Genomic DNA, 20,373 nt, shown 5'->3' on the forward strand with positions numbered 1-20,373 from the left:
TGCGAGGTTGCTGACCATACAAAATAGATGTGCTCGAGAAACGTTGAGCATTTGTCATTGGCTTCTCTACCGAACCTCCCCGATATCAACGGAATTTCAACTCGCTGATCTGATACCATGTTTCCGTCTGCCACATTCACAAAGTTGCTTCCCTTTGTACAGTGATAAGCCTCATGATAGCTAATGGGCCTGATATGGTACATATAACTCGACAGTTGAAAACTGTAACTGGATATCTGACCTTGGAAGGAAGAGAGTTGACCGAAGTTTGCCATAGTACAATGGAAGGACTCAAAGAAGTTATGGCGACATTCTTCAGAACACAATAACTAAGGAGTGCAGGATTGATTCGCCCATCGTCAAAGTCATATGGTGTTATTGTTGTGAGAGGATATGACTTATATGTAACGCCAGATCTGGCCGGAACATGTTTATCTAATTTCACACAATGTCCGGCGCCACTCTGTTTTGACAGCATCGTCGTACGTGAACCACCCATCAACACTTATTAATCATGCACATCATGGCAGCTCGAACTGAAACCAGCTCAGAAGACTTACAATCAGCTTACACTTCAACACGTATGGGGTGTGATACCAAAAGTGAAGACTCTAAGAATGGTGCATACATTTTGACTGATAACGAAAACATTACCAGTTCTTCTACCCGCCACACACGAGGTAAATCAGGTACGTATAGAAGAGCGCGTGCATATACTCGATGACTGTATTCAAAGCTCTCAAGATCCCACCCAAGACTCCACTCAGAGTAAATCATAGTCATATCGGTAGTCATGATATCTGGAGTACAGGATGTAGACGAACTCGGCAAGAGTGCCACTTTTATTTCGTAACGGGTGTTCAATCGAGCTGGGGATATTTCTATACTCGGAATAGAATACTCCAATACTGAAAGCTTTTGATATTGATATATTATACTGTATGCATACAATTTCTTGTCCATGCTATGTATCTCGAATCAAACCCGAAAATCAAAAACTATTACAGATTGATAAACAAAAACCCAAGATATGATTAAATAAGACACTATACTCAGTATGAATAGTTTTGAGTACCGTATATACTGTACAGTTTTTCCTACTTTATATCTCCAATTCCCCAAATAACTGTATCAAAATCTACCCTAAGCACATTGCATTTCTTCCTTTGCACATGAGCATCTAATTTCTACCTTGCCATTCTCCACTGAGCTGTATTATCTCACCGATTTCTTTGGTACAATAATTTCTTTCTGTTGGTGTTTTTGTCGTCCAACTTCTTTGAGCACGAAGTACACCAGCCTGAAAAATTGGGTAAAATATAAGAAGGTCAGTGATCATTTACAAATGTCCAAATATCATACAATGAGTACGAGTAGTGGACAAGTGAAGAACGTGAAGAAACTCACTTGTTGAGCTGAATAATTTCTATGGTCTCTTTCGAATAAATCTTTATTTTCTTCTAGACCATCTAACAATTGATCTAAATCTTGAATTATACCTAATAAACCATCAATTGCATATAAAGTTTGTTTTTCTCTTTTTGATTTTATTGTTATTCTAGATTGTGAAGAATGAGATTCTAAAGATTGTAAAATAGTTTCAATAATTCTTTTGGTTTCCTTTAAAATTCTTGATGCATGTGTAAAGTTTTTTCTTGATGCAATTAATAAAGCTCTAGTTATCATATCACTTGCTAATAATTCCATTCTTCTTCTAACTATCATTGGATTTGCTGATACATTATTGTTATTTGAATTATTATTAGAACTTGAAGATGGTAGTAACGCGATAGTTAATAAAACTGGATGTGATAATCTGGCTACTGATCTACCTGCTCCAGGATCATGGAATGAACAATCTACTTCAACAACAGGTACTTCATCAATCATACCATCCTCATATACTCCGTCTCTTAATGCATTGGCATCACCAACTGATAACGTATCAACACCTAATCCTCTTTCGATAGTGTTATATGAAGGAGCCTTTCGGATTGATGAACCGTTCTCAATTTGGCCACCAGATTCACTTGATCCTTCGCCTGAATATCTCGCAGAATCACCATCTTCTAAATTCAGTTCTACAAGTATTTCTCTAATTTCACCGAATCGTAATTCTCTCAATTCGATATTGACATCTTTACCATTTTTCGAAACTATAGCTTGAGTTGTACCGGAAACTTTGGTAACGTGGAAATCATTATCTTGACAGGATAAATGAAGTTTCATATTATCCATAGCTATTGACATCAATCCACCGACTACACCAGCTATAGTATCTCTAAGATGGTACCATTCTTTTACGAAAGTATATGTTCCATGAGTATGATTGGATATCATCCATAACGGTGAAGGATCATGAGATCTACCATAACCTAAAGCATGCACAGGTACATTGGCAGCATCCAGTCGAGCGGTGACTAAATCCATTTGAGCTCTTTTGATAACGTCTGAAGTATCACTAACTAAGATCATTCCAGATACGGGGTTCTTGGCTTTTCGTTGAAGAACCACATCTAAAGCTACATTGACGGCTGTAACCACATCAAATCGTTCTTCCCGACCAACTTGAACTTGGAATTCGTCTTTTTCTTCTCGACCACTTCCCAATGTCTCTACAAATGCTTCTAATCGCTTTCGAGATTCATAGCGACAAGGAGAGAGGAAAGGAGTTTTTCTTACTATACCATTTGCGCCCATCTCACATGTTACTATTGATATTCGATCCTGAGGACCAAGTAAAGAGAGAGTAAAAGCAAGTGAAGATTTCATGAGTTTGACTTTAAGTGGAAGCTGGTTATTTGAAGATGAAGCAGGAAGTGAGAGAACGATAACTAGATCAATAGGTGTATGGATTGGACCAAGAGGTTGCTCGAAAGCTAAGTCACCAGGTGAAGGTTCATGGTGAGCAAAATTTGAAGTAGATGGTGTCGCTGCGTAACCAGCTGTTGAAGGTGATGTCAGATCCAAAGCCATTCCATAGGATGATCCTCCAGCGGATGAAGGTGGATTGGCGGATCGCGGCATAGACGAAGGCATCAATCTCGAATTCTTGCTTTGACCACCTTTTACTTCTTCCAGAAGACGGGTAATAGTTGATCTCCAGGTTTCATGACTTGATCTGTCCTTGAAGCAGAGAATGAAAGAATCCAGAGACTCATCTTCCATGGTAATTGTTAAACTGAGTTCCCCTTGAATAGAAGTATCGATAACTTTCTTAACATGTCTAACGTAGATTCTTCCTTTAAGCTTGAGCACACCCCTACCATGGTGCGATCCACTAGAATGATCACTTCTTACCGAAGACGATGATGAGAAGATACCCCTTAAACCAGATTTCTTCTCCTCGGATACGCAGATTAAAGCTTCTTGGAAAAGATAAACATGGAATTCCCGAATAAGTTGCCCTTTTCGTACGGAAAGGAGGTCAAATAATCGTAAAGAGCCAAGTTGATCTAAACCTGAGGATTTATAATCCACCACTCTATGCTTGAGGTCATGAACAACATGGGCGAAAGGATCAGGAGTTGAAGGTGGTGCACTGCGAGCTGAAGTTGGCAGCAAGCCGGAATCAGAGGCTGATCGGGGTGAAGGTGGAAGTTGAGGAGAAAATTGATCCTCTGCAGAAGCAGATCTTGACATGCCAGGTGGTCTGAGAGATGTTGGGTATTTACCTTTATCACCGGCAGAAGGAACTTCTACGGTAACCATAGCGGTTATAACTTGTTTACCATTTCGATGACCTTTGGCGATTGAAGGGAATTCCGAACGGATAGAAATGTTTGGTACCACTACTTTAGGCTGAGATGATTCTGAATGCATAGATCGTGATGAGCTGATATTTCCACCGTCAAGTGGATCATCTGCATTGGGATCGAATGGAATCGGTGATAAGTCTTGACCTCTTCCGTTTGTTGATCGAGCTGAAGGAGTGGATTGCGAGATTTTACGAGTACCATTTTGACCAGGTTGACCCATCATAGCGGCGAGTTCTAAGTATCAGACGTTAGCTGAAAAGGCCGCAATGCCTGTGTCTTTTGCGAGATGATGTATACTTACTATCTTTCTTACTAACTCCATCGGCCATTTTCATAGGTTGTCTACACACACCACAAACACCTAGTACCTTCTTTGATCCTTCAGGTGGTACATCTCCATATACAGTTACGAAACATTCCTAACAGACACGTCAGCTAACAAAGAATGATTACGAGATAGCTAACTCACTTCATGTAAAGCATGTCCACATTCCGGTACTATATGAGGTTTTTCACCTGGTAATCTATACGTAAAACTTAAACTCTCTACACAGACTGGACAAGTCTCTTCATCGTCTTTATCATCTTCCGTGGAGATTAAAGCTATTTGATGATGATTGTTGTGTTGATTATAATTTGTTGATGAAGTCATCTTATACTGTTCTGCTAGATTTGGTGAAGATTTTGAGTTTGATAATGATGAATAATGGTGATCTTGCTTTTTATTAGGTTGAGGTGATAAGAAAGTGTTTTGTGATTTACTTGTTGTTAATGGGGAAGTAGGTCTTAAAACTGCGTTGGCATATGGATGTACAGGACCTTTAGTTGATGAAGATTTACCTGAATGATTAGATCTTATAGTACCAACTTGTGAATTGATTGTACCTGATTTTTCTCTTGAAAAGTATCCTCCAGGTGCAGATCGATTAGTACTTGCTGATGGTGGTCGATTGACAAGTGTATTAGATGATGATTTAGTATTTAATGTATTGAACCTCTGATGTGCGCCTGCACCAAATTCGTAGTTATCTTTTTTAGGTATATTCTCGTCTAAATCGTCCCCGTTTTCTTCTTCACCAAACTCAGTACCGTTTTCTTCTTCAAAGACAGTTGAAATATCAGGTTGACCACCGAATTGCCAATGTGATTGGTTATTATGATTCCCTCCTCCACCTCTGTTCGATGACGAATCACCAGTTGAATAAGAGTAAATCGAACTTCCGCCACTTGAGTTTGTGAGTACAGTGTATTTTGAATTTCTCCTTGAACTATTTGTTGATGATGTGTTGGAGAAGTTCACGAAGGAAGGTGGTGGCGATAAAGCGTCGGATTGATCTATCGTACTATAACGTTTCCCACTTGAGGCAGTTGAGGTGGTCCGTGTTGAATAGGGCACGGAAGGCTGAGCTTTATGGTGATGATAAGATGAAGGCGGTATAGGGGCTAATGTAGATGGCTGTGGTGGATGAGGGTCAAGTGGGTCTATTGAATTGATATTACAGAAGTGTTAGTTGAGTAAAGGTAATCGAAATCAGATTTCAGGTTAAGGGATGAAAGGAGGGTTTGGAGTGGTAAAGAAGGATAGGAAAGAAGAAAGAGAGACAAGCTGAAAACGTATGGTACGTACCTTGATTATCGTAGGAAGCAGTCCAATCCCTTTCCCTACTTGAAAGATGATGATTATGTTCACCAAACGTCATTGAATTACTTCTAGATTGTGATTTATCTGAAATCACAATTTGTTTTTTGTCCTTTGAAACGACTTCTCGCGTCGAAAGAACAATAGGAGGTTGTAAAGATAAATTTACGTTACTATTGTTTTTGTTTATTGTTCTTTCATTTGAAGAATCGACAAAATGATTCGCGTTACTTGTAGGTACAGTTGAATTATTTTTTGGACTTGTCGATCTGGATCGAGTTCCAATTCTAGATGGGAATGATAATGGAGGAGTAGAACTTGAAGGAGGTGTAGTATTTTGAGGAATCAAAGGCGTAAGAGGAGAGGAAAGTGATTCTAAAATTTTTGTGTTTTCCGTTGATGGATTTTGTGTTAATTCAGATTCTTCAATTTGTATATCCTTTTCGATATTTTCTTGATCCTCTTTTTCCGGAGTCAATGAAGATATAGATGTACTTGGTGAATTCTGTTCACCTGGTGTGATCAAAACAGGTGAGTTGGAAGATGAGAATTGAGGTGAAGGTGTTAATGCAGGTGAAGGAGGACAATAAGGCGGTTGTGAAGTAGATGTCACGACAGACACGGGAGTGATTCTCCCATGATTATTTTCATTTTCATCCTTGTTATTTTTTGTAGAGGCTGATTGAGTATGTAGTGAAGTCGAGTTGAAAGGGAAAGTAGGGTCTATTGGAGATGAATCTAGAGATGTGTTGTTACTACTTTCTGTTAGTTGCTCTGGAGTTTCAACTAGTTCGGATAATGTATGCTCGTGCTCAATTATTTCACCGTCTTTAACCTTTTTATCACCAACACCAACAAAATGAATTATACTTGGTGGTTTAGGGAAGGAAGGTAGAGGAGGTAAAGAATAATCCGATATTGAGAAACGATCCGTGTCACAAGGCGAGCTTGGACCACTTGGTATTTCTTCCCTATGGCTTGATGATATTGTATTTATTGACCTTGACCCCGATGCTGCCGATGCTGCCGAAGCTGCTGAATTTAATGATCCATTACTTTCACCTTCTTTCCAAACTACCATATTGTTGTGCCATTCCTCTTCAATATCTTCTTCATCATCTTCGTTCTGATTGATTATATATTGTCCCTTGAGGATATTCCTTATATCCGATAAATCTGATTCCAATATCTGATGTTGATGTTGATGTTGATGTTGACTATAATCTCCTTTACTACTATTCGAGCTAGTGTCGGTAGTATAGATATTTGATGAAGAAGAGGTAGTTGCATTTCTAATTTGTCTTGACAACCTTGTGGTATTATTACCTGAAGCTGTAGCGTAGGAATATCTTTTACTTCCGATAGATGAACTAGCATTAGATCCAAGTGATAGTGCCCTACGTAAGCCTTTCCAAGGTGAAGTATTAGGTGTAGCTGAATCTCCAAAATCAAAGGATGATTGACCTTCAGGTGTTTTGAAAGACATTATTTTAGATTGTTTTTGGGTTATAGCCAAAGGATCTAATCTCTTTGAGGAGGCGCTGTTATAGTTATTTGCTTTATAAGGTAAAGGAGTTGATTGTGATCTATCTAGTCTAGGCCTAGGTTTGGATCTAATTCGGATGTTTTCGCTTTGATCACTTTGATTGCCACTACTATTGGTATGAGATCCAAGTAATGGTGAAGATAGATTGATGAAGCTGGCACTTAATCGTGTTACGTTTTTTGTGAGAATCAAAGGTATTGGAAACGGTTTCGGTGGATGTGTATTATGTGATAATTGCCTGTGCGTGGGTGAATGGAAGACTGAATTTACTCGTTGCTGTGTGGATCTACGGTGACCGGAATTGTGTGTATAAGGTGAAATATCTATAAAGGACGATGATGATGAAGACGATGACAATGATGACACTGAAGAAGATAACGTATTATTAATGGTCTGTGCGTTTGATGGGATTGAACTGGTTACAAAAGATTGATTGAATGACAAATTGTTAAATGGATCTTCTTCATTGTGGTAATCGCTGTTTGTTTGTTGATATGAGAAAAATTCAACAAAGACACATCAACAACAGTAAGTATACTAGTCCAGGAGAGAGAACAATAAAGATTTCTTTGACATGTTTCATCATTTTGATCGTTACAAACAAGAACGTAACGTACCTTATTGATTCTTCTTCACTCAAAGTTAACCCGAAAAGATAATCCGAAATATCTTCTTCTACTATTTCTTCTCTTTTCCTACTTTCAATATCTAAACCCTCTTCATGTACAAATGGATAATTTTCTAAATATGGTAAATCATCATTGGTTGGGATTGATAGTGATAGTGGAATTTCTAATTGACCCTGTTCATCTCGAGATAATAACGGTGAAGGTGAAACTGAACGTGGAACATCTTGTAAAATTGACCTTGGCCTCAGGTGAGAGTCAGAAGGCGGTAAGAGATAGGTCATTTTTGCCATGTGTGGTAGGCATATGCCTGTACTCAGCGTTTTGATAGGTGTACAAGGCGTAACATCTCTCTTCTCACAAAGCAAACAGAAAGAAACGATTACAAAAACGAAAATACCTATCCCTTACTGTATGGACTGACCAGCAGCTTTTTCCCAAATTTCTCCTGTGTGTTCGTCTGAGAAAGGATGATGTGAACGGGAACAAAAAAAGAACCGAGCCAGGCGAAGCTACTACTTGGTGAATACACAGTATCTTGAAAAAAGTGAAAATGAAAAAGATCTTATTGTTTATCATTTTAGAACAATAAGAATCTTTATTTTCTTTTTAACTGAACTAAGATCCTGAACCTATCTCACCAAAACACCAAAAATGACCAAATATCTTATTGTTCTCTTTCTGACACTGCATCTTCATATTTCCGAATATATTCCTTGTACGAATTGATGATTGAAGTAAGACATGGTGGCTGATTTATTACCAAAGATGATCATCATTCAATTGAGATAAAACCCAAAAAGAAGTCAAAAAAAAAGACAAGAGATGATCAGGGACATTTCGCGAAGAACAATAAGATCATCAATCGAAATGACTAAAACCCTGAATATGTAATAATTGCTCCGATATCAGCTGTAACAGGTAATTAGGCTTAAACAAGTATGCAATCTTCACATGCACTCATGCCTTTAAGAGTCAAATTGATCTTACTGAAATGATACGCTGAAGCTGATGCATGGAATACTTGTAAATATGCTGTAGCAAGCCTACCTCTCACGCTGCTCACGCTGTCACGCGAGAAACACAGTAAGTGTGACGACTATGTTTGAGGTAGCTTGACAGGACAGATAGGATCACTTGTAGTAGACATGTTATTAATTCATAATATTTCGTTAAATCAAAAGTTTAGTATATACAATATTAAGATTATAAGCAGAACAGGATCGTCATCATATATGCACAACAACAATTCGAAGAACAATAACATACAAGAAACCTTGAAACGTCCGTTCGCTGGTTATTAACCACATCATTTGCCTCCATCACAATACCTAACACTTATACCATTCTTCTTTTGAGTTTCTGATGACCATTCGCTACACTTTTGGTAGGTCTTCCATGCTTGTCTGCAAGACCTAATATATCCACCATACTTCTTTGATTCTCATTCTCTTTCTTGCTACTGCTACCGTAAACACGTATAGATTTTTTAGGTGAAGTTTCAGGTGATGAATCTGCAAGATCGATAATGAAGCGATTGTCCATGTTCATACCATCGTTGTCTTTCGACTTGTTATCTTCATTGGTAGCGGGCTTTCTGTTATGATCACTGCTTGAATTAGTAGATTGAGCTAATACAGTAGAAGGTAGTTGATTTCTCCTTGCATTAGACTCTTTTGTAGTTGGAAATGGATTTGTTTTACTTTTCTTTAATGGGGAAGAATCATCTGACCTAGTTTTGAAAGAAGTAGTATCTTGATTATTCTCCTTCCCTTCATAAGGAAAATATTTACTTGATGATGTTCTAGTTTTTTCCCTTTTTTTCTCATGATTCACATCGACTGATATCGTTCTAGCTGTAGGATGCATTCTACCCCTACTGGTTGAAGCTTTAACCTTTTTGGTTGGACTATAATCTGAGTTACCATTGTCATCAAATCCAGCTGTATCAAGTTCTTTCATCGTAGTTCGAGGTGGAGGTAATCTAGCTGATGATGTGTATGAATCGTCATGGAACGATGGGAACTCAATTTGTAATGAATCTTCTTCTTCTTGTTTGTATGATTTATGCCTTGATGGTCCGGCATGTGAAGAACGAGGGAAATTTGAACTTGAGATCTCTAGGATACTTGTATCTCCATCAACGTTTTCTTCGTCTGATACCGCAGAATCGCGAAATGACGATGATTGATCGCGGGAGGATTTCAGACGATCATTTTCTGCTTGAAGAAGAGTAACTTGGTCTTGAAGAAGTTTGCGATCTTCAAGCTATACGAGCCGTATTGTAGTCAGCGCATTTTTCAAGGCATGTGAAGAACACGAAAAAGTACTTACCCTTTTTTGTTGGAGTTTGAGCTGTTTATTCCTGTCATGCAAGGTTGCTTCTTTCGATTTTCTATCCTCTTTTTCTTTTTCCAATTGTCTATCAAGAGATTCAAAATTAGCTGTTCCGCATATTGCGATCATAATCATCGACTACTAACTCTATGGATTGCGCCAATCTCCTCTTAAGATCAGCAACTTTATCTTCATAATTTCTGAACCCAGTCTTTCGTTTCACTTTCTCTACCTCATATTCACGTAAAATGGTAGTCTTGTCATCCAGAGCTTTTCTAACCTTTACTTCACATTTGGCTTGCTCTTCTTCTTTGATCCGTTTGGTTTCACGTCGAATAGTCCGATGGTAGTGATCATGCAATTCTTTCAATTGTTCGTCTCTTTCTGCAACTTGTTCCCGTAAGGTTGGGATCAACGGATGCGAGGTAAGAGTACTATGAAGCCTGAATATTTCCGTTTTTAGATTATCGATATGCGTCTATCATACATGTCATATTAGCCATCCGACATCCGATGTTTCGTCTGATTACTTTCTCCATCGGCGCGGTATATCACCCAGAGGGAATAATTCCGAGAAAAAATAGATGACTTACCTTGACTGTCGTAAGTGTCTTCACATTCACCATATCATTCACCAAAGTTTCACTCCTTCTAGTCATGCCGTCCATGTCTTCATCAATACTATCAGCGTTCAAGCTTTTGACTTCTTCAGTTAAATTCTTGGCTCTTCTTGCTAGATTCAATACTTCTTTCTCTCTTTGTTCTTCTTCATTCGATTTCCTAATAGTTCTACTTGATAATATAGGTGAAGATCCAATCATACTACTATTATCATTTTGACTATTACTATCAAGGTCGATGAATAATCTATATAGCATTGGTTGACCAGTTTCGGGATTTGCAAAACATTCTGTCCTACAAGAAGGACAGATCGCAGGTGCATCTGATATTGTAGGGGAGGCATATCTTCCATTCATACCTTGTTCTCTAGCTGAAGCTAAATATCGTTCAGCTTGAGCTTTGAACCATTCTAATATACATGGCTCATGGAATACGTGACCTAGACGATCATTGATGGTTGGTTAGCATCGTTTGTTAACGATCACCAGCGTACGACCCCGCAATGTATCTCATAGTAACGTATATCAGGAAGGGCGCAGATACTTACCACATTCACTAGTTGCAATAGGTATTTTATCACCGAATTCATCTTTTCTGGTAAATAATGAGTCCATACATATTGGGCATGTTATATGCTCAAGATGGTTTTTGCCCATGGTTAGCTACCAAATGTGACGGTAATACTTGGTAGCTATGAGATCAGATGTGCTATTGTTCGGAGTATAATATATGATATGAAGAAGGAATAATCAAGTATGAAGGAAAAGCAGGAAATACAAAATATGAAATATAATGGGATCAAAGAAAGTGATTTTCAAGTAACCTAATGTTCTACGTCCCCAAGCGCGTCACTGGCCTAAAAAGGAAGTCGCGCAACCCTAAATGCAACTGCTGACGTAATGATTCTAATTCTTCACTTACCAAGGAGATTAAAGTGATTTCCGTTTCACCATATTGTATATTCTAGTAGTCTATCTATGGGATTACGCCAACGATAAGATAGGCCGAGGGGCATGATACGGGTATGAGGTGATCATCATCATATATTAATATAAGCACAACTCACACATATATTATAGTACCAATCCATTATTGCTTACGGGCATCCGGTTCACAATCCTATGTTTTGTTCGACATAAATACTACATCTTCGATTACTCAATGCAGTTGATCTTATGAATCATTCATCGCCTGGGTCAAATCGTCAGCGTATAGCATATATATACATCATATAAACTAGGATATCTGTACTGACTAGTGACGAGAATTTGACAACATGTCTGGAAATACAGATATTCTGCATATCATTGTTAACCCGGTAGCTGGACATGGTAAAGCCTCTGAGTGTGGGTACAGTCTTCTGTACTTCATGATAGCTACTGCATATGTATCAGCTGATGATTTTCCATTCGTCACTTATGTGTTTTTAGTTACCGATGGAACGATAGTACCAATTCTCCAGCATCTATCAATCCCGTATCAGATCCATACTACTTCTTCACCTGGTAATGCAGGGATGATAGGTCGAAACATAATCTCTAAGCAAAATACAAATGTATACAAAGTTGCTATTGTAGGGGGTGATGGAACTTTCCATGAATTTATAGAGGGTGTTAATGAGTTACAGGGTATACGATGGGAAGTGATTCTACTACCTTTTGGTACAGTAAGTGTAATAACCTTCTGTCTTAGTACCTATTTAATGACTGGTCAGCTTGTTGAGAAAAGATTGGATCTGAGTGAAGCTTAAAGTGACGAAAGCTGAACACTCTTTCCCTTTCCTTTTCTAGGCAAATGCTCTATTCTCCTCACTCTTTCCACCTTTATCTTCATCTGAAAATTCTTCTCGTATTTCTACTTATCAATCAATTTTTGATAAATTACCCACAAAACTTGATGAAGAAAACCAATATCAGTTGTCATCATTACTATCATATCTATCGAAATCTTCTCCCATATGTCTACCCATAACTCAAACTGTTCTATCCTCATCTTCAGCCAATGCCAACAACAATGGAGAAGATAACGGTGAAAATATACTTTCTCACGTAGTCTTGTCAACTTCATTACATGCTTCGATACTGAATGATTCAGAAGCTTTAAGATCAACTCATCCAGGAGTAGAAAGATTCAAAATTGCTGCCAAACAAAATTCATCTAAATTGTTCCACGCAAACGTCTCTTTACATCCCAGCAATAATGATGAGATAGTTGAACAATGGGATCCTAGAGAATCAAAATGGGTTAAACCATTTACATCAATCAATAACGATAATGCAAGCTCGCCAAAGGAAATCAAGAATGCGATAAACATAAACGGTCCTTTCTCATATTTCCTGTCTACATCGTCAGTAGATAGATTAGAACCTAGTTTTGTCATTTCACCATTAACTTCTCTACGCCAGAAACAAGAAGATAATGACAATCAACATATCTACGTGACTATCATTAGACCTCTAAGAGATCCTCTAATAACAAGTGCCAAAACCGAAGATAGAAAAGAGAAAACGAGTAATCGAGCATTTGAAGTTATTGGTAATGCTTATTCTAATGGTAATCATGTTAATCTCACATATCCTGCTTATAAATTTTCCAAAAACGAAGAAAACAAAACTGATGACGAAGCTGAAGGAGAGAAGTATAGCCTGGAAGTAAAAGGTGAAGGCGAACCAGTCGTTGAGGTCTATAGATGTTCATCTTTCGAGTGGATACCGGTAGATATAGCAGATAACGATAAAAAGGAAAATGAGGGATTGGATATAGGTAATTCGAATTTAGTTTGTGCTGATGGCGCAATCCATAGTATACCTGCGGATGGAACCGCAAGAGTAAGGCTTGAAGACAGAAAAGAAGGTCAAGGATTTTATGTATATGCATAATGCTAGTGTGAAACACAAAAGTTTCTATGTTGTATGTAGATTTATAGAACTTTATGCATGTACATGTTACAAAAATCATCACTAAACTAGTACATTGATTGGTGGTCGTATGGTATTCTACGCTGCATACCAATCTAAAAATAATAAAGCTAAACTTGCACCAATTAAAAAAATTAATAAAAACAATCTTGAATCATTTTGATTATTTTTCGCTTTTTTCAATTGATTATTTGCTTGATTTAAAGAATTCAAAGAATTGTATGCATCTTGATATAATAAATCAATTGATTCAGTTTGTGAATTTAAATGTTGAATTAATTCATTTTGTAAATTTGAAATTTCTAATAAACTTTGTTCAGCATTTAAAACTGTTGATAATGTAATTGACATATTTTCTAATAATTTATTATTTTCATTTTCAAATTGTTGAATTTGTTCTTTACTTAATTTATCTTCTATATTATTATTTTCTCCAACTAGTATACCAATTCCACCTAGTCCAGATAAATGTGATGATGAATCTATTGAAGAATTCACTGGATCATCAACATTTACAACATTACCATCAGGTATTTTTCGGTTACTACTATTCTTCAATCTTTCTATTCTCGTAGCTTCTAAAGTAGCATTTGAACCTAAAGATTTTGAACGTTCTTCTTTTCTTTTAAACCTTTCTTCTTGTAAATTACTTGCGGTAGCAGTCAATTTTGCTAAATAATCATTCAATGTCCAAATTACAGAAGCTCTGTGTGCTGTTATAATCGGTTCAAAGTATGATGAAGAAGAAGCTAATTCTGATGGTAATAAAGAAGGTAAAAATGATAATACTGTTTGTTTAGTTGTCGACATTGCAGAAGGTGTTTTAGATTTTCGAGCTGATACAATTAACAAATCACGATAACCATTGTAGTATCAGCATAAATCGACGATTTGATTTACTTGATCATTCAATAATACAAAGGAATTCCAAACTTACCTGTCTCTGTATTTTCTAAAATCGTTACACGATCTTTACATTTTCTTAAAATCATTCTAGCTCTTAAATCAATTTCATCCCTTTCTCTATCAGTTAAATATTTGACTTTTTCCCACTTTTTCCATTCTTCCATTTCTTCTTTCCCATTTTCAATCGGATGATCTCTATTTCCTCGACGTGATAATGGAGGTGGTTCAACTGTAGATAAATATGCTTTTCTAACCGATATTAATAATTTCGATAAGGAAGTTAAGTGATTATGCTATTTCGTTCAACCATAATTCAGTTGATTTCTATTTTTCTTCTTCTTTTATGATCCCAAGTTTCGGCAATGATACATACTATACGATAAGCCTCTTTCAGAAATTCCTCTTCTTTCATATCTGACTCTCGTCCTTTACCCTTCCTTGAAGATGGTCCACCATTTATACCAGTTCTCGTAGGTGATTTTGACCTGGAAGATGCCGGGATAGACGATAATTGTTCCTTGAATATGGACTGAAAAGAAGACGTGTGGTCTGTTGGTGCCATTTTTGCGTTCTACCAATTTATATGTCTTCTATATGTATACTTTGAAAGTGCAAAATGAGTTATCATCCTCTCTTCTACAGCAGTTTGTCTTTCCAAGTGTCATCGACATGTCATGTCATGTCATGTTTCAATTTCAGGTGCCCCTCATCAACAACAAAAAGTCATGTCATCATCACTTTTATCGTTCAATGCATCACCCGCCTAACTGCCACATCCCTCTTCCGCGTAATGCCGTAATTACCAACAAGAGGTCCAAGCTGTAAAAGAATGAAAAGTCTGGACCAGATCCATAAAAGTTGGATTGATCGTGATTGACTATTAGGCTGAAACGGTCAAGACCGCTAAAATTCCATGCTGTATCCAAGGAGTGATGACTACTACTACTACTAGCCATAACCGCTACAACGTGCACAGGTACAGTGATAAACAACTCCGGCAAGTGAACATACTCTCAATGCATCTATTAACGACCTATTGGATATCATCAGATGCATGAGATGTTGAGCATGGTAAGGTTAGCTATTGTTGAAGTGTAATTTGTAATTACAGTATTGTACGCCGAAACCATATACCTTAATCGCGTCTTTTTAGCTTTTGGCTACAACCAGTGATTTGTACCATTCAACCCCGCTCTGCCACCGTTCAACCTCCTTAACCCATGCTCGGACCTTTTTTTATCGCAACAACTTTAAACCCCCCTTGATACAACAATCCATAACAGTTGCACGCACAAACCCCATTTTGTCGATACACATTTGAGCAAGCGATTGTTCATACATGCAAATCTTTTGACAGATATACAATCCATCCCACTCAAAAGACTAAAAACTTCCCAACTTTTCGATCCATCAATATCGATCAATTCCTTTCCAGCCCGGCCGAATTCTTATCTCTCAAGCAGAAATAACCCCTTTTTAGAGGATAAAGGAATAATTGGATCCGTCAAAACGCAGTCAAGGTATACCAACAAACCTCAATAACTAGTCTTTACATTACCTGATCAACAACAATCATATCTTTGCGTACTTGATGTATGAAGAAGAGGATAAAAAGTTTGATCGAAAGATATTCAGTATTTATATAAGAGATCTTGAAAACGCGTGCTGTAAGGTTATATTCCGACGAATTATTAAATCAAATTCAAAAAAAATCGATAACAATAAAGTCAACTTAGCTCTGAATTGAAACCCGCTTGTTTGACACGTCGTTTTTCTTTAATCCAAAAACAACCTTTCCTTTCTCTACTTTCCAGTATATACACCAACTCATCAATACATATTCATCCTAGCACTGTGGATCATTTCAAGCTTGTTTGATACACGTACATCCGATAAGACAAGAGGAAAACACGAGGTAATAATAATCAAAGTAAATCACTTGAAACATCATACAACTTAAAAAATTAGACGATCCTTCCTTACACCTGCAATCAGTCAACACATAACGACCATCAATCATCAACAATAACACATTGATATCGCCACTGCTAATACATCCTTTCCCCAATTGCTGATTGTTTCTGCATAGCTTTTCAGAAAAGACAGATTTGACAGGATGTCAGGAAGTAATACTAGCCCGAAAAGGCAAATTCGTCATCCCCAAGCTTCTTGTAAGTTTATACTTTATGATTACTTTTACCATCCGTCAGATTTAAACATCTTTTTTTCTTGTTCTTCCTTTTGTTCCTTACTGAGCTACTGAGCTGATGATATATCATTTTCCTCTTCTCCTAACTTCTTGTTCCTCTTTTATCAACACTTTATACCCCTGAACGGCTATATCCTTATCAATGATCACATATAAATCCAACGAATACCAATGAAACAATAGATACTGGAGCTACACCTATGACACCAAATTCAGATTCTCACCAGCCTCCTGTATCTCGTACGGTTGAATATCATAGACCATCAAGGAACAGTGCACATTATTCTGCTGGTACAGATGTTTCTTTAGGTATGGTATCAGCTTCAAACACATCATCACCACGTATACCACAACAAATCAATTCACAATTACCATCATCGTCATCATCTAATGCACCTTCAGCATATAGATCACCTGTAATTTCAACACCATTAGGATTTGATTCACCAACAAGTTTACAACCTTCACGTGCTGCACCTTTACCACCTGGATCGGGATCTGGATCAAGGAGAGAATCACAAAATTATCCTTCCACTTCCTCAACCGCCAGCAGACCAGTTTTTCAACAAAGTAAATCATCAAACAATTCACCTAATCCAAATAGATATTCAGCTGGTGCATCTTATAGTGGTAACAATATGACAATGTCATCATCAAATGGTGTTTTACCACCACCTAGACCAACTAGAGCAGGAACTTTACCTTTAGGTGAACATCCTGGAAATAATCATAGTAATGGATGGGACACGACATCATCAAGAAGTCCAAATCCTAATATGACAAGTAGTCCAATAACAAGTAATTCAACTTTCCTTCCTGCTGTTCAAACTCAACAGCAACATTTACCACCAGCTTTACAACATCAACCTATCTCTGCACCAGGAAATCCATATTCAACTCAGACTTCAGAAAAAAATTTCGAAGATGCTAAAATTGGTTTAGGTGTTGGTGTACCACTTCAAGTTGGTGAACCAAAAGATAAAGACCTACCAAAAGAACCAGGCACAATAGGTAGAAATAGAAGTGGGACTGGAAAAAGTAGTAAAGATAAGAAGAGCGTTTTCGGTTTTATGAGTGGTAAGTTCCCTTTCTTTGGCACACTTTCCTTAATCATTCCTTCTAATCCTTAGAGAACACTATCGCAAAGGTGGAGCTCTACGTCTTGATCGCTCGAGCTGCCTACCTTTCAGGTCTCACGCAGTGGAAATGATAATGTAGCTGACGAAACGATCATAGATCTACTGACTACAAGTAAACCACCTGTAATTTCCACACCTTATGATCCTATTCATCTTACCCATGTCGGTTTCGACTATAACACCGGACAGTGTGAGTTGTTTCATACGACATTTCAACTCAGCAACTGACAAGCCCCATTTTCATAGATACTGGTATGCCGCAAGAATGGCAAAAGATCTTGGATGAGAACGGTATTACTCGTGCAGAACAAGAGGAGAATCCAAACGAAGTGAGTTATTTGCTTTCATTTGCATGTTGCATCGACGAGAGCACTATTGACGTATGTGATATAGGTTCTCGCTGTGGTCCAGTATTTTAAGAACCGTGATGCTCAACAGGAAAGTCAGGAGGATGAAGTCTGGCAGAAGATGAGAAATGCTGGACCAGCCCAAACACCTGATTCACCCAGCTTACCTCCTAAGGAGACCAGTATATCTTTGTCTCGAGAACCTAGCTCAGAAGGTGGTAGTCTTAGGGTAGATCAATTTGCCAATCCAGTAAGTTGAGCTAGAAGCGTCTAATTTGAACGATAATCGCTAATTTGGCCACGTTGTAGCGTGCCGCTCCCCCTCCTCCTGCTAAAGCTGGACCTCCACGAATGCAAGCAGAAAGACCACCACCAGCTCCACCCGGACGATTACCGCCCTCGGAACTTACTAAACCAGCTCGTCTTGGTCCAGGTGCATCTTCTGCTTCACCAAGTTCTTCACATCTTGATCGAGCTTATTCGCAGCGTACGCCACCTACACATCCACCAAAGCAAAAACCTCTCGATCGAGCCAATACTACACGTGCACCTGCCTCCAAAACTCCTCCATCTGGTTCAATACCTTTAGCTAAATCTCAATCTCAACAAGGTCAACGAGCCAGACCGGATCAAGGTCCTTCAGGATCAGGATCAGGATCAGGACCAAGTAGTGCTGCATTATCGAGAAATCCAACCCAAGGAGGTACAAGTAGACAACAACAGGGAGGTGCAACACCAAGAAGAAGAGATAAACAAAAGGAAAATGAAGAAGTTATCAGACAATTACAAGCTATTTGTACACCTGGTGATCCTAACTTGACATATAAGAATTTGGTCAAGATCGGTCAAGGGTAAGTCTATCGATATTATCAGTATCATTTCATTGTTCATGATTAGGATAACTGATACTCTTGTTTATTCACAGTGCTTCTGGTGGTGTGTATACATGCCATGACAGACATGGATTACCTGTAGCTATCAAACAAATGAACTTGGAAAAACAACCAAAACAAGATTTAATCATTAATGAAATTTTAGTGATGAGAGAATCGGCACACCCAAATATAGTAAATTTCAAAGATTCATATTTATGGAAAGGTGATTTATGGGTTATTATGGAATATATGGAAGGTGGAAGTTTAACAGATGTAGTCACTGCACATTGCATGTCCGAAGCTCAGATAGCGGCTGTCTCAAGGGAAGTTTGTGAAGGTTTAAGACATTTACATTCAAAAGGTGTGATTCATAGAGATATCAAGAGTGATAATATTTTATTGTCGATCAATGGTGATGTTAAACTTAGTAAGTCATGCTTCTCATTGTTTTCTCTTGCTTCCTATAGGAATAAAGCTGAATGACTGACCTTTATTTGAACCTACAGCCGATTTCGGATTCTGTGCAAGAATTGCAGATCCATTACATACCAAACGTACCACTATGGTCGGTACACCTTACTGGATGGCGCCTGAAGTGGTCAAGAGAAATGAGTATGGACCTAAAGTCGACATTTGGTCATTGGGTATCTTAGCCATTGGTGAGTGGAAAACTTCGACCATTCGCTGTCTCTAAGCAAAGTATACTATGTCACGGCAGGTCAATTTACGATCATTTACTGACTGTCGCGTTCAATTTCTCTACAGAAATGCTTGAGGGTGAACCACCTTATCTTAATGAAAATCCAGTCAGAGCTCTTTATCTCATTGCCACCAACGGGACACCTAAAGTCAAAGATTGGGATAGACTTAGTACGAACTTTAGAGATTACTTGAGATGTACTTTAACTGTCGATGCGGAGATTAGGCCAACAGCAGATCAATTGTTGACGGTAAGCTAGATACTGCGCTAGATCACAGCTATTTTGTAACATTGGTCGAAGCTGATATATTGCCTCTGTGACAGCACGAGTTCTTCAAACATTGCGCTCCGTTAACATCTCTATCCAACATGATACGAGCTGCTAGAAAGGGATAAACTACAGTGCAACCGATAATATCGCGACGAATCATCCGATCAAACAATAATAATATCGCTCCCAACTCTCTTTCCACCGAGCTCTCATTTTGCTGTCAATGCAGGTTTTCCTTCGGTCCTTATAAGATACTGTGGCATACATATATACCCCTGTTTCTACCCTTTTCTCAGCCTCAATTGTAATCCAGCATCGGTTATAAGCTATTTATTTTTTCGTCTTGCTTGCATATACAATTCACATAAAAATTACGACAATAAAAACAATAACATCAACATTCTCAAGACTTAAACCAAAATGTAAATAGCAAAATTATCCATTTTTCCTTTATTTTTATATTTATTCATTCTTTTACCGT

The 20,373-nt window shown here is 38.0% G+C and overlaps 5 protein-coding genes across 5 annotated transcripts; 2 read left to right on the top strand and 3 right to left on the bottom strand.

Moving 5' to 3' along the window:
• Window positions 1-1,180: 1,180 nt before the first annotated feature.
• On the bottom strand, window positions 1,181-7,853 carry L201_006136 (uncharacterized protein; the record flags this gene model as incomplete). The annotated part of the gene is made up of 6 exons (XM_066221860.1): window positions 1,181-1,300; window positions 1,408-3,992; window positions 4,060-4,177; window positions 4,228-5,240; window positions 5,386-7,421; window positions 7,561-7,853. The coding sequence occupies 6 exons, from the start codon at window positions 7,851-7,853 to the stop codon at window positions 1,181-1,183; spliced, it is 6,165 nt and encodes a 2,054-aa protein (XP_066077957.1).
• A 1,054-nt stretch (window positions 7,854-8,907) lies between these two features.
• Window positions 8,908-11,183, bottom strand: L201_006137 (uncharacterized protein; the record flags this gene model as incomplete). The annotated part of the gene is made up of 5 exons (XM_066221861.1): window positions 8,908-9,837; window positions 9,904-9,991; window positions 10,053-10,384; window positions 10,500-10,966; window positions 11,075-11,183. The coding sequence occupies 5 exons, from the start codon at window positions 11,181-11,183 to the stop codon at window positions 8,908-8,910; spliced, it is 1,926 nt and encodes a 641-aa protein (XP_066077958.1).
• Window positions 11,184-11,803: 620 nt separating this feature from the next.
• On the top strand, window positions 11,804-13,406 carry L201_006138 (uncharacterized protein; the record flags this gene model as incomplete). Its single annotated transcript, XM_066221862.1, has 3 exons — window positions 11,804-11,873; window positions 11,958-12,193; window positions 12,318-13,406. 3 exons carry the CDS (start codon window positions 11,804-11,806, stop codon window positions 13,404-13,406), a joined length of 1,395 nt encoding a protein of 464 aa, XP_066077959.1.
• Window positions 13,407-13,523: 117 nt separating this feature from the next.
• L201_006139 (uncharacterized protein) lies at window positions 13,524-14,913 on the bottom strand (the record flags this gene model as incomplete). The annotated part of the gene is made up of 3 exons (XM_066221863.1): window positions 13,524-14,281; window positions 14,383-14,644; window positions 14,725-14,913. 3 exons carry the CDS (start codon window positions 14,911-14,913, stop codon window positions 13,524-13,526), a joined length of 1,209 nt encoding a protein of 402 aa, XP_066077960.1.
• Window positions 14,914-16,760: 1,847 nt separating this feature from the next.
• Window positions 16,761-20,017, top strand: L201_006140 (uncharacterized protein; the record flags this gene model as incomplete). The annotated part of the gene is made up of 9 exons (XM_066221864.1): window positions 16,761-17,637; window positions 17,797-17,889; window positions 17,946-18,028; window positions 18,093-18,296; window positions 18,356-18,897; window positions 18,972-19,348; window positions 19,428-19,580; window positions 19,687-19,871; window positions 19,946-20,017. The coding sequence occupies 9 exons, from the start codon at window positions 16,761-16,763 to the stop codon at window positions 20,015-20,017; spliced, it is 2,586 nt and encodes an 861-aa protein (XP_066077961.1).
• Window positions 20,018-20,373: the final 356 nt, after the last annotated feature.

Source organism: Kwoniella dendrophila, chromosome 8 (assembly GCF_036810415.1).
Source record: "Kwoniella dendrophila CBS 6074 chromosome 8, complete sequence".
Lineage (NCBI taxonomy): Eukaryota > Fungi > Basidiomycota > Tremellomycetes > Tremellales > Cryptococcaceae > Kwoniella > Kwoniella dendrophila.